Here is a 12,900-nt window from a genome sequence, read left to right on the forward strand (position 1 = left end):
TATCCTCCCTCACACCCCACTCTCCTCCTCTTCACCCCCTCCCCCCGGGCTCTTTATCCTCCCTCACACCCCACTCTCCTCACCCCCGGGCTCTTTATCCCCCCTCACACCCCACTCTCCTCCTCCTCACCCTCCCCCGCCCCGGGCCCGGGCTCTTTATCCTCCCTCACACCCCACTCTCAGCGTTATATCGGTCTGCCTGTTTCACAACACATTACTAAGTTGTTTCCGCCGGGGCTCTGCCGGCACAGAGTATAATATTGATTGTCGCAATGTCGCGGGGACTAGACCCCGGGACAGAACAAAAGGCTTTTGGTCAACAGAGTGTCATGGCAAAACACTACAAGATAATAACTCGTTGTGCAAGGCCCTTTGTTGTCCGTTCTCTTAAATCTGTCTGCTGTCAAAACGATTATTATTATCATTTCGACCTTGCACTCACACAGAAAAAGAGAGAGAGAGAAATAGAGAAAGAGAGAGAGAGAGAGAGAGAGAGAGAGAGAGAGAGAAAGAGAGAGAGAGAGAGGTTGTACCCCTGAAACTTGGAGTAAAAGTTGATGAAAAACTAGAAAGCTGGGTACTTATCAAAGATTGTTTACTCCTGCTGATAAAAGAGTTATTAAAAGACTGTCTATATATAGAACATTAATAGCGCTAACAAAAGAAACAAGTAGATCAATTAAAAAAAGGAACACTTAATACTAACTTGACCTCTGCACATCCCTGTTTTCCACTCCGTGCTAGACCAACATGACATTATATTGTGCGAAAGACAATTTTAACTTAGCCTACATTAAAAAGAAGGAGCTCAAGTACACCATTACCTTTCCCTCCTTGCCCTTCATTTGGTTTCAATTAGAGTCAAGCAGTGCTCTCAATGGTTAACAAGAATTATGGCGCAGTGCACAGTCTTGGGGTATTATAATACAAACCTTTGTTTCGTTGCTTTACTCTACTCTTCATAGTCTTCTTTCACCATCAGAACTCATTTCAAATATAGAATAACATCAAGAGGCTAGCCCTGAATAGAAAAAGGTGGAAAGTGTTTGTTCGTGGCCTATACCTTGTTATAATGATGATGACTCATTTGAAGAGATGGGTTTTTGAAATGATGGTTTTGTGGCTATAAGTCTTGTAAGATTGTTATATATTACTATTACATGTATTATGTATCATTTTTTATTTTTTATGAACAGTGTTCCTGTTTTTGAATTTCATAAAGGCCCCATTGTGAGTGCGATGACCAACAAGTTTGGCTGTCGCCCGGTGGTCATTTTTGGGAGCTGTCTGTCAACGGCAGCGTTTGTCCTGTCCACTTTCTCTCCTAATGTGGACATGTTGATTGTTACCTACGGAGTGTTTGGAGGTAAGATCAGATGAAAATTTTGTCAGTGAAATTTTTTGCTGTTTGTGAAGTTTCACATTCAGTGGGCATAAAAGTGGGGCTACATTTCTCAAGGAACTAATTAAGATTTTAATAGGCTGTAATGGAAAGGTTAAGGGGAGCGGACAATTCTTGAACATCCATCAGCTACGAATAATCAGGTGATATATTAGCTTTTATTTTTGGTCTAAATGTTTATATACATACAACAGATAAGAAGACTTCTTGGAGGAAAAAAACAACTGGTTATGTCACATTTTAAGAAAATCATTTTGAGTATATACCCCAAGGGAGCTGGATGTACGAGTATGTCACATTATCTTCGTCTACAGGTTTTGGTCTGGGCATGATCTACCTTCCATCCATTGTCAGTGTGGGTTACTACTTCGAAAAGAAACGAGCCTTTGCCACAGGGCTTGCTGTGTGCGGCTCAGGGATAGGGACCTTCATGTTCCCACCACTTAGTGAGTTTCTCCTGGATGAGTATGCATGGCAAGGGGGACTGCTCATCATTGCTGGCATTATCTTCCAGGTGAGTATTTTTTGGTACCATTTTACTGCTGTACGCTGACAAATCGCCATTTTCTTATACACTGCAGTTTCGAGATAAAAGGTATTTAGTCAGCACAACCTTTTCAAAAACAAGGCGTTCTTCTAAAAATTGAATTCTAAATTATTTTTAAAGACTGGTTACAGTTTCACTTTGATTTTTTCACACGAGTGGAGTAACTGATCAGACTATCGATTTAACAAATAAGAAAAATTGGCGCCAAACATAAGAAAAAGGCATTTTGTCAGCTTTGGGCAGTAGATTTTATAACAATTCTTTTACACCCCAATCCATATGGTTTGAGTCTTGGAAGTCAAGGGCCTTAACCCTGCCTGTCAAGGACAACCTTGGCTAAAGGGAAATAACAACCCAGCAGATAGACAGAAATACTTGATAACATAACTTCCCTTGGGGAATTAGGACTCGTTTATGTTTACTAAGTTAGAAAAAAAAAAGAATTATTTCAAAACTGATTAAATATCATCCAAAATGCTATGTTCTTTAAGAGCTATCATTTTAACAAAGTCATTTTTTCTGTTCTCCTTGTCCCCCTGAAGGGTTGTATCTGCGGTGCCTTGATGAGACCTTTGGAAGCAAAGCCTGTGTGCAAGTCAAAGAAAGCAAAGAGCCTAGGTGCTGTCGACAGAGATAGGTTTGTACCTTCTTTCTGTTTGATTGTAAATGTTTTATGCCTCCATTGGCACTGTTAACCCCTTCATGACACAAGGTCACTTCGTGCTGCATCGGGCAAAGTTTTGGATCCCCAGGGGCACAGAGTAGTGCTTGATTTAGTGGTCAGTTTCCTATAATTAGACCTGGTTTTCAAATACTACTGACTATAACTGAAAGGAAAAATTCTCTTTCTATGGAATAAATATTCTTGAATGCAAATCAGCGATTAATTTTACGATTAATGCATCTTTTAGAAGCAGTATGCAGAATACAACGGCATTAATTTGTCATCATGGTCCTCGCACTTTGCAAAGCATGACGAATGCCGTGGGTCGCAGCGGCATCTTGGCTCCTTCGCCGTGTAAGAAAACATGATGATCAGCATACGTCATATAGGTCACAAAGAGGTTAAGATCTTTTAGAAGTCATGGTGCCAATAAGTACCAATCCAGACTGAGAGGGAGACAGCCTCCCAGAAGAAAGTAAAAGATGCTCAATGAAACAGATTTCACCATGGGGAATTTGAACTTATGTCTCTTGTATGTAGCGATGAAGAGTCAAACCATCACATCGTAGATGCTAGCCCTAGAGTCTGAATAGGGGAGCAAACGTGCCAACTTTAAAGTGACCGACATTGTATCTGATAGGGTGTTTTTATTCTTGACCTAAAAAATAAAAAGAAGAAAAGACAAGATGAAACTTAAATGAATGGGATGATGTCACTGATAGGAAAATTATCACTGATAGGTACTTGATATTTGTACCATCATACCCTTCACACATGCACGCTTCACGCAGGCTCACACACACGTATGCACACACAAACTCACACACACACACAGAGTAATAGTGAAAACTGTATTAAGTGTAAAAATAAAATCTAGGAGAAACAATATCTAATGAGCATGAAAAGACTTATTCATCAGCTACAAAGCAACAACAAAAAAAACCATAACTGTACCGAGTCTGTAGAATACAAACTGATATGGTATTGGAAAAGACAAACAATGTAACTGCTGTCCACTTAATAAATAATAATAATAATAAATAGCATTTGTATAGCGCACATCGCCGCTCAACAGCACGCTCTCTGGGCTTTACACTATATTATTACCCAGCAGACCATAGAACACTCCGAAACATTCTCAGCTTCCCGGGAAGCATACAGTGCAAGCAGCTGATTAAGCGCTCAAACACTAACAAACTGACAAGATCTTTCGCTGTCTATAGCTGGGTACCCATTCCCACCTGGGTGAAGTGAGGAAAATTCGTGTAAAGTGCCTTTTCCAAGGACACAACGTCGGGCCCCTGGCGGGATTCGAACCCACGTCCTTATGGTTGCGAGTCCGAGAGCCTAACCAATAGGCCACCGACGCCACTTGACATTTACTGAATTTTATTTTTCAGGGGGATGTCAGAGAGCAGCACTTTCACCAACTCTGTCGGTGACCCCAATAAAATCATGGAAGGTGTCATGGAAGCCAAACTCTTGAGGGAGAAAGGACTTCAAGACAACGACTCTGATCTAGGGTCTCTCCCGAGTATTGCTTTCATCAAACGAGGAGACAGCATCAGTGTCGCTGATCACAGACGACTGAGCAGCGGTATCCCCATCCCTGGCTCAGATGCTGCTCGTAAATACAAGCTGTCGGTAGGCAGCAGTTATGCCGACTCTGCAGGTTCCCCTGTGAGAGAAATTTCCGGACTCACAAACTCTCCCCCTGTGGAGTCGCCTGGGTCAGGAACTCCCAAGATTGTGTTGGACAAAGGCAAAGCAGAGTCTCAGATGACTTCATCAGGTACGTTTTATGTTTCAGTAAGTAAGTGTTTTACGGCACTTGCAACACAATAATATCATGTAAGTGCCAAAGATTAAAGGTATTACAAGAGAGTTTTTGATTGACTGAGTAGGTATTTTACAGCACCATCGACTCAATTTTGATCATGTAAGTGCCTTACAAGAGAGTAAAAAACACGAAAAGGAAGGAGGAAAGATAAGGACGATGTATCTTTGATAGTAAAAAGAGAGAGCAAACCACCTCACCAGAGCATGTGCCAACCACCAAAACATCAGTTACAATATATACAATATGTGAGGCATTGTGGTGAAATCAGGCACTCGTCAAAATAATGAAATAAAAAAACGGCCTATTTTTTGGCTGATGGGGAATTTTTTTCTTATGTTCTTTTTTTGGCTCAACACCATTTATGTCCTTTTGAAAAGACATTTTTATGCGGATTTTACTGGAACACATTGATTAAAGGCCTAAAAAATGTAAATTTTCAGTTTCCAAGGACTCTCAGGCTATGGAAGTTTCCAAACTGTGATGGCCATTTTCTCGCTAATTTTACCTCTGAAACCAGGCAGCCCTGACCTCCTTCAATCACAAATATTTTGACTTCCATTGTAGATAGAAGGATATTTTTTCACCAAAAGGAAGTCAGATGAAGAGGCTTTAAGATGATACCATAACCCCGTATACTTTAAAATTGATGAGCACCTGATTCCACCACGTTGTGACACGTTACATTTTTTTTATGTGAATACAAACTCCTTCTGTTTAGATATATTGAAATGTGACTCCATGCTGTTACCAAAATGTTGTTGACTGTTCAAATAAATAGACAAGTCGAGAAATTTCAATTAAAAAGAGGCTCACTGTCATGTTAGATGGTTGTTTAGTGATAAATAAAAGCAAAACAGAAACAAAAGAAGATATAGTTAGAAAGTAGGAGATAGGGGTGGGGGTGGGGGTGGGGGGTAAGGGGGGGCATAAATAGGCCCATTTCTCCCCACTGAGACTTGCAACCACTCAGATGGTAAAATGTCGCTCATGGACAAATATATATCTGCTCCAAGACCAAGATGAGAAAGTTTTTTATTCTGTTGACCAGCTGTTGAGATGTACAAATGTTATGCACTGTGGCTTAGACTTGTCCTCTCAGACTCTTGAAGAAAGGTAGCTCTTGGAGAGAGGGTATGAACGAAGCTCCTGTACTCAGTCAGTGTTGTCCATTTTTGGCTTGGACAGTTGTTGTGTAGAGATAAACAAGAGAGGAGGGATTGAAATATAGGCCAGTGTTGATGCTTGCAGTTTTTGGATCTCCCCACCAAAAAAAATTCCACAGAAATTTTATGGCAATAAAGGTTGTTGTTAAAGGGGATTATTATAGGAAAAATTATGTCTGTTACACAAGCTTATATTGCTGTTAGGCAGAAGTTGTTATTATCTGGGTTGTTGTTAAGTGGACATTATTGTATTATTATAGTAGATCTGTATCACACATGATTTCATCGTATTTTTTTTTTTTTACAGATGCGGACAGTGAAGTTAAAGTGATTGAAGCAGCTGATGCAGACAACTTAACTGATGGAACAAGCACTGAGAGATCTGACTATTTCACAGCTCCAGAATCTGACCCGAACAGCCCAACAAAAAGTGCAGCAGGCAGAAGTCTGAGCACTCCGTCCGACGAGAGTGAGAGTACTAAAGCCACGGTGGGCACGGGAGAGACAGTCTTAGAGAATGGGGATCTGAGTACCGGTACTCCTACTATCACCGAGAATGTCATCATCCCAAACAATGTGAGTGAAAAATAGATTGACCAGTGGGTTGTGTATGAAGTGCAGAAGAGAGGGAAGACAGGGAATAATATCAAGATACTGGCATTAGTAGAGAGGTGATATCCGGGCTCAGGGCAGCCATTTTGACTAAATTAGTTTAGGAATCCCCAGTTTGTAGGCCTAATTTAAAATCATCATCATATACTACATTTTACAAGGTGAAGTTTCAAGTTCGAAAAATAGATTTATTTGAAAAATAAGAATTAAAAATATAAAGTGGAGTTTGTTTTATTTTTGTTATTTTCAAGAAAAGGCTTTCCTTCTTACCCACACATGATGATGATTGTAAATTGCAAACTAGGGATTCCTAATCTGATTTCACCAAAATGGCTACCCTCTGCTGGGACATCACTACTCAACTAGTGCCAAGATATTAGCCCAGGATAGGGTAAGGTGGAAATTTTTTTATGGCATATACACTGATTCAGAATTCAGGGTTAGAAAGGCAATGATAAGTGGGTCTTGTGTGGTGGTGGTCATTGGGGGGGGGGGGAGCTTGAATAGGCCCTTTGCTGACCACTGAGAGTTGCAACCTCTCAGATGGTAAAAGGTCGCTTATATGGACAAGGATATCTGCACCAAGACCAAGATGAGCAAGTTTTATATTTGGTTGACCAGCTGTTCAGATGTACAAGGTCACCATTATTTTGAAAACAGAAATATCAAGTATAAAAAATGTCTCTGTCTGCTGGTTTGGTGCCTTTTTTATTCTTCTCCTTTGTGTGGTGTCAGCATCTGTTACTACCTCAAAAATGTCACTGCTTGAGACAGTATGCTTCAAGTTGCATTGATTTTTTTCTGTGAACAGCTATATGACTGTACTAGGACACCATTCATGAATACATTGACTTCTCCCAAAGGTGGAAATTTTTAACCCTCTCTGTTCCAAAATGAAAGTTCTCTTTTTTTTGTGTGCTTAGAACCATCGTAGATTTTAGTCTTAGATAAGTCATCCCGTTTGGTTTTTTTCCTCTGTCTCCACATGTCAGCTTTCTCTGCATTGCACCATCCCTTGCTTAACAGGTGGGTGCCTCTGGTAGGTCCTGCTTCTTTTCTTTCTCTTTGTTGTTTTTGTCTATATGTCTTGCTTCTTCCTTCTTGCACTAAATGATTGTTATTGTGCCGATGTGCTTCTCTTTACTCAGAATGTAAATGTTTCCCTTGCTTGTTTCCCCAGGTTGAATCTTCAAATAAAACTGAACAGAGCCAACCACAATCAAAGTCTCACAACACGAGTGAATTCGCTCCCCTTTTGGAAGTTCCCTCCCCTGTCATTCGCAATGGCAGTGTGAGCCAAACTGGTGGCTACGGTGGGAGCCGAACAAACATGTCGCATCTTCACAGCCTTCGTTCTCTTCACGTCTCAAAGAAAGACTTAGCTCGACCACTGTACCGCAAAGACATTTTTTACAGCGGAAGCGTTCTCAACATCCCACAATTCCATTCTCAGCCCGACATGAAAAGCTACATCACAAGCATCACCACAATTCCTGGCGAGATGGAATTTGTGGACGGCCCCAGTTCCTCATCAAAATGTGTCAACAAGTGCTGTGCTTGTTTGCCTCGCTCGGCGAGAGACGTTCTCAGCGAGATGGTTGATATTTCTCTCCTAAAAGACCCTAGCTTTATGCTCATTTGTCTGGGCAACTTTACAGCCTTCTTAGGCTTTTTTATCCCATTTGTATTCCTTGTTGACAGAGCTGTGTCTTTAGGGATCAACAAAAGTCAAGCTGCTTTCCTGATTTCCATCATTGGTATGTAACATTTTGTAGCTTAAAATCCCAGATTTGATTCATTTTATTTATTCGAAGTTAGCCAGATTTTCCCTTCATTGAGGGCAGAAGCTCCCATTGTGGCAATGGCAATTCTGCTTCCAGATGCTTGAAAAGGCTGTGAGAGATTTTATAAATTACTCTCTCTCTCTCTCTCTCTCTCTCTCTCTCTCTCTCTCTCTCTCTCTCTCTCTCTCTCTCTCTCTCTCTCTCCCCCTTTCCCAATCTCACTCTCTCACTCTTTCTCACTCTCTCTCTTTCTCTCACTCAACCCCTTTCCCAATCTCACTCTCTCACTCTTTCTCTCTCTTTTTCTCTCTCTCTCTGTCTCTCTCTCTCTCTTTCTCTCTCTCTCTCTCTCTCTCTCTCTCTCTCTCTCTCTCTCTCTCTCTCTCTCTCTCTCTCTCTCTCTCTCTCTCTGTCTCTCTCTCTCTCTCTCTCACTCTATCTCTCTCTCTCAATAAGTAACATTTTCAAGCAACAGGGTTTTTAAAAATGTACACAAGAATTCCTGTACATCGTTACTTTCCAAGGTTTTGCTCTGTCCTTGTGGTGTATGTGAGTGTAGGCTTAGTGTGTATATGTTCAGGCACATGCTTGTGTGTGTGTATGTGTGTGCATTCATTTGTTTGTGAATGTTTTTATATGTGTCTGTGAAGTGTGAGTGTTAGCAGGTTTTTGTGCTTGTGTTGATCTATTGTAAATTGTGAAGTCGTCGGTGCTCTGTTGGAACCTCGTTAACTCGAATTTTAGAATTTTACAGGCGAGACAAAAAAAAAACTGTCTACATTTGTTGATGTTAATGTTAACACGTAGGCCTTAAAGGTAATCAAATTTCTTCAATGTATTGTGATGAACCGCAGACAAAATCCTACGAAGAAGTTTGTGTTTTACTTGAGTGTATTATTACGCCTTCTGGGTTAGCGACAAAACATCCTTTGTTTAGGGTGGTTCTTTGTCTCAAGAGCTGCTCCATTTAGCCTTACTAAGGTGTTAATGAGTTTAGAACAGTGCAGTGTGTAGCTTTTGACAGCTGCAATCTAACCTAGCTATGTTTGGATTATTTTTTAATGCACATGTTTAACATGGTCTGGGTCATTTTATGATGGTTTGCTTGTGAACTACTCTAAAAGTATGATTAATACTTTTTGTGCAAGTGAAAATTACTTTGTCTCTCAACATATCAAGTGCAATTGATTAAATAAGTGACCAAGTAGAGGAGTTTAGCAAGGTTCACTGACCTGTGGGGGTCAACCACTGCTCTAATAGGACCTCACAATATTGTGTTAGTGAGGTTCAACGGATCACCTATATTGTTGTGTTGGATAGCAAGGTCAATGCAGAATTTAAAGTGCATTTTCAAGCATTTGTAGCTTGAATCTGGATTTAATGTTTATTTGCATTTGGTAGCAAAGTGTCAGGAATCTTTTGGTTTAAAAAAAAATGATTTTGCAAAAAATGGAGTTAAAAAGGTTCCAACAGAGCATCGGCAAAGTGTGCCTGTGTGCACAAGCCTGTATCTTCATGCAACATTATCACAGCAATAATGATTGTTGACGTGAGCCGAGGAGAGAGGGAGAAAGGGGGAGAGAGAGGGGAGGGAGAGAGAGAGATAGAGAGAGAGAGAGAGAGAGAGAGAGAGAGAGAGAGAGAGAGAGAGAGAGAGGGGCTGACAGACAGACAGACAGACAGACAGAGACAGGGGGAGGAGGGAGGAGGAAAAAATGGAAGAGAAGAACAGAAAAAGAACTTATTTTCAGGGGTTTTTTCTGTTTCTTTTCGTAACCTTAAGCAACATCTTCCATCCCTTCCTCAGGTGTGGGTGGTTGGCAGGTGCTCTTGTGGGGTCTGCTCCTTCTTTCCTACCAAACATCTATCACCCTGATCTCTTCTTCTTTTTTTGTGTTTGTTACTCTCTAGTAACATCTCTAATCTTTGGCGCTCATATAACCTTATTGTGTTGCAAGTGCCGTCAATCTCTTACAAAAACTAACAAAAATTACTATCGTCCTGATCTCTCTTCCTTCTTTTTTGAGATTGTTACTCTCTTGTAACACTTCTAATCTTCGGGACTTATATGACCTTATGGTGTTGCAAGTGCTGTTAAACTCTTACTAAAACGAAAACTTCCTCAGGTATTACAAACACCGTCGGCCGTGTGGCTGTGGGTAAGCTGGCTGATCTGAGAGTCATCGATAGTTTGGTCATCACCTACATGTCCATCATCGTCATTGGCCTGGTCACTGCTCTGGTTCCTTTCTGTGACACCTACGCACTTCTCGCTACTGCCTCTGCCGTTTTTGGGCTCGGAGTGGGTAAGTTTAGTTTTAGTAAAGTATTACGACGCTCTGCAACTGTATAAGACCATATGAGCACCAAGGGGTGGATGTCAACAAAGAAGTCCAAATGCGGAATCAGGCTTACTCTGCTCACCTCTCTAGCCTCAACAGCACAAAGGATACTTTGACTATCAAGGCACCTGATGACAAACATACAAAAGAAGTAAATGAAAAATAACAATAGTAAGGATGAGGAAAGAAAGAGCAGCAGTTCCCCCTGTGTTGTTCTGGCACGGTATGAGCATGATGATAATAAATCAGCCCATTTCATAACAGCGTGATAATAAAAATGATAATGATAATTATAATAGCATATAATGTGCATGTCCATGCTCCACAGCATGATCTGTATGGTTTACAACTATTATTACCCCATAGAAGACCCTAGAAGATAAAGAAACATTCTCAGCTTCCAAGGAAGCATATACTGCAACCAGCCTATTAAGAACTCAAACACTAACAAACTGACAAAATCTTTCAGTCTTTTAGAGGGGGGAGGGGGTTTACCTATTCCCACATAGAAAGTGAGGAAAGTTAATTTAAAGTACCTTTCCCAAAGACACATTGGGTCCCTGAAGGGATTCAAACCCATGACCTATCAGTTATGAACTTAACAGCCTATCATCCAGACCACAAATGTTACAATATATAGGCATGTATGTAACCTGTGTGTTTTCAATATTATTTTCTGTTTGATTTTAGTTTTTTAAAGTCCTTTACAATTTCACCCACATACATGCCAACACCCTTGATTTGACTAAAAGTATATTTTGGGGCAAAAATATGAGTCTTTTCCTGATGTTTGGTTTCATAATATTTAAACAGCAGTTTAACTTTGTTAAGTCTCAATTTTTTTTTATAGATCTACTCCTGATGGAAGCTCAGTCCCCAGATTACCAAGTCTTGGTTCATCAATAACTTCACACCTCTGATGTTTGAGTCATTTTTCAATTTTTCAATTTTAAAAAACAAACTTTTTTTTGGAGAATCATGGATCTGAATATTTGAAATCTTGAATATTTGTCTGTTTCCCCACTATGTTATTATTGTGTCAATAGTCATTGGCATAGAGAGAAAGAAAGAGAGAGAGAGAGAGAGAGAGAGAGAGAGAGAGAGAGAGAGAGAGAGACAGAGAGACAGAGACAGAGACAGAGACAGAGAGAGAGACAGAGAGAGACAGAAAGAGACAGAAAGTGACAGAGATAGACAGAGACAGAGAGACAGAGAGAAAGGGGGCAGAAGAGAAGGGGGGAGGAATAGATGAAAAGAAAAAGGAATGGAAAAAGGGAGTAAGAAAGGAAAAAAGAGAGGGAGATTGGGTTCACATGGAGGCAGTGGGTCTTTCACATTAAGAAAAATAGAATCAAACATATATTTAAAGTATGTGCAAATGTCACTTATATCGAGGCAAAACATTTGTGTTTTATAAATACTTAATATTATTATACAAAATTATTATAATATCTTTGTTTTTCTTTCTATATGCAAATGTTGCTCATACCAAGGCTAAAAATCTTTGTTTTATAGTAGGCCCTATGATAAAACTTGTTCGTTTGAATTGCTTTTGATTGAAGAATTATCCATTCATCTTGAGTACATGTCGAGATATTGTGAATGAATTAGGTGGGGTCACCTGGTTTCAGAGGTAAAATAAGTGAGAAAATTGCTGCCAAAGTTTGGTTATTTACAAAGCCTCAGAGTCTGTGGAAACTGACAATTTACTCTTTTTATGCCTTTAATCAACAATTTTTCAATATAATTCATACTGAAATGGGTTCTTAAATGGACATAGAAGGTGTTAAGCTAAAAAACACAATGTCGATAAAAATTGCCTAACCAGCGGAAAAGTGGACGTTTTTTTACTTTCATTATTTTGACGAGCGCCTGATTTCACCATGCTGCCTCACATAATATATGTTTTTCTTTCTATGTCCAAATGTTCCTTATATCGAGGTAAAAATCTTTATTTTATAGGCTTATATAGGCCTACCGAACATTATGCAGTTATTATATCTATGTGATTTTCTTTCCATGTGCAATAAATGTTACTTATGGAGGCAAAATATATATTATAGGCCCTATATACCTACTTTTTTTGGCAAAATGAATGTAATATATCAATATGTTTTTCTTTCTATTGCAGCTGCCTTTATTTCACTTTCATCTATCATCATCTGTGACCGCATGGGTCTGGAGAAACTGACCAATGCATTTGGCCTGATGTCCATGGTCAGAGGGATATCTGGCATGATTGGTCCACCCTTTGCAGGTAAGTCTGTCCCTGCACTTTCATCATTAGCTTAGTTTGTTTTGAATTCATGTTGAACCTTGCTGTTTCTCTCTACTCTCTGTCTCTCTCTCTCTGTCGTCTCTCTCTCTCTCTCTGTCTATCTCTCCCTCTCTGTCTCTCTCTCCCTCTCTGTCTCTTTGTCCTTCTCTAGCCCTCCCTGTGTTTGTCTGTCAGTCAGTCAGTCAGTCAGTCAGTCAGTCAGTCAGTCAGTCGGTCAGTCAGTCAGTCAGTCAGTCAGTCAGTCAGTCAGTCAGTCAGTCAGTCAGTC

General features: G+C 40.1%; 1 protein-coding gene across 1 annotated transcript in view; it reads left to right on the forward strand.

The window, feature by feature from the left end:
- LOC101846861 overlaps window positions 1-12,900 on the forward strand; it is a gene marked incomplete in the record, with an annotated part of 82,749 nt that overhangs the window by 68,749 nt on the left and 1,100 nt on the right. Inside the window, 8 exon segments of the mRNA XM_035973825.1 lie at window positions 1,223-1,366; window positions 1,717-1,916; window positions 2,492-2,586; window positions 4,014-4,405; window positions 5,924-6,192; window positions 7,409-7,985; window positions 10,139-10,318; window positions 12,486-12,611. Of these exon segments, the coding sequence (XP_035829718.1) occupies window positions 1,223-1,366; window positions 1,717-1,916; window positions 2,492-2,586; window positions 4,014-4,405; window positions 5,924-6,192; window positions 7,409-7,985; window positions 10,139-10,318; window positions 12,486-12,611 (1,983 nt within the window).

The sequence above is a fragment of the Aplysia californica genome, unplaced genomic scaffold (assembly GCF_000002075.1).
Source record: "Aplysia californica isolate F4 #8 unplaced genomic scaffold, AplCal3.0 scaffold00033, whole genome shotgun sequence".
NCBI classification, from domain to species: domain Eukaryota; kingdom Metazoa; phylum Mollusca; class Gastropoda; order Aplysiida; family Aplysiidae; genus Aplysia; species Aplysia californica.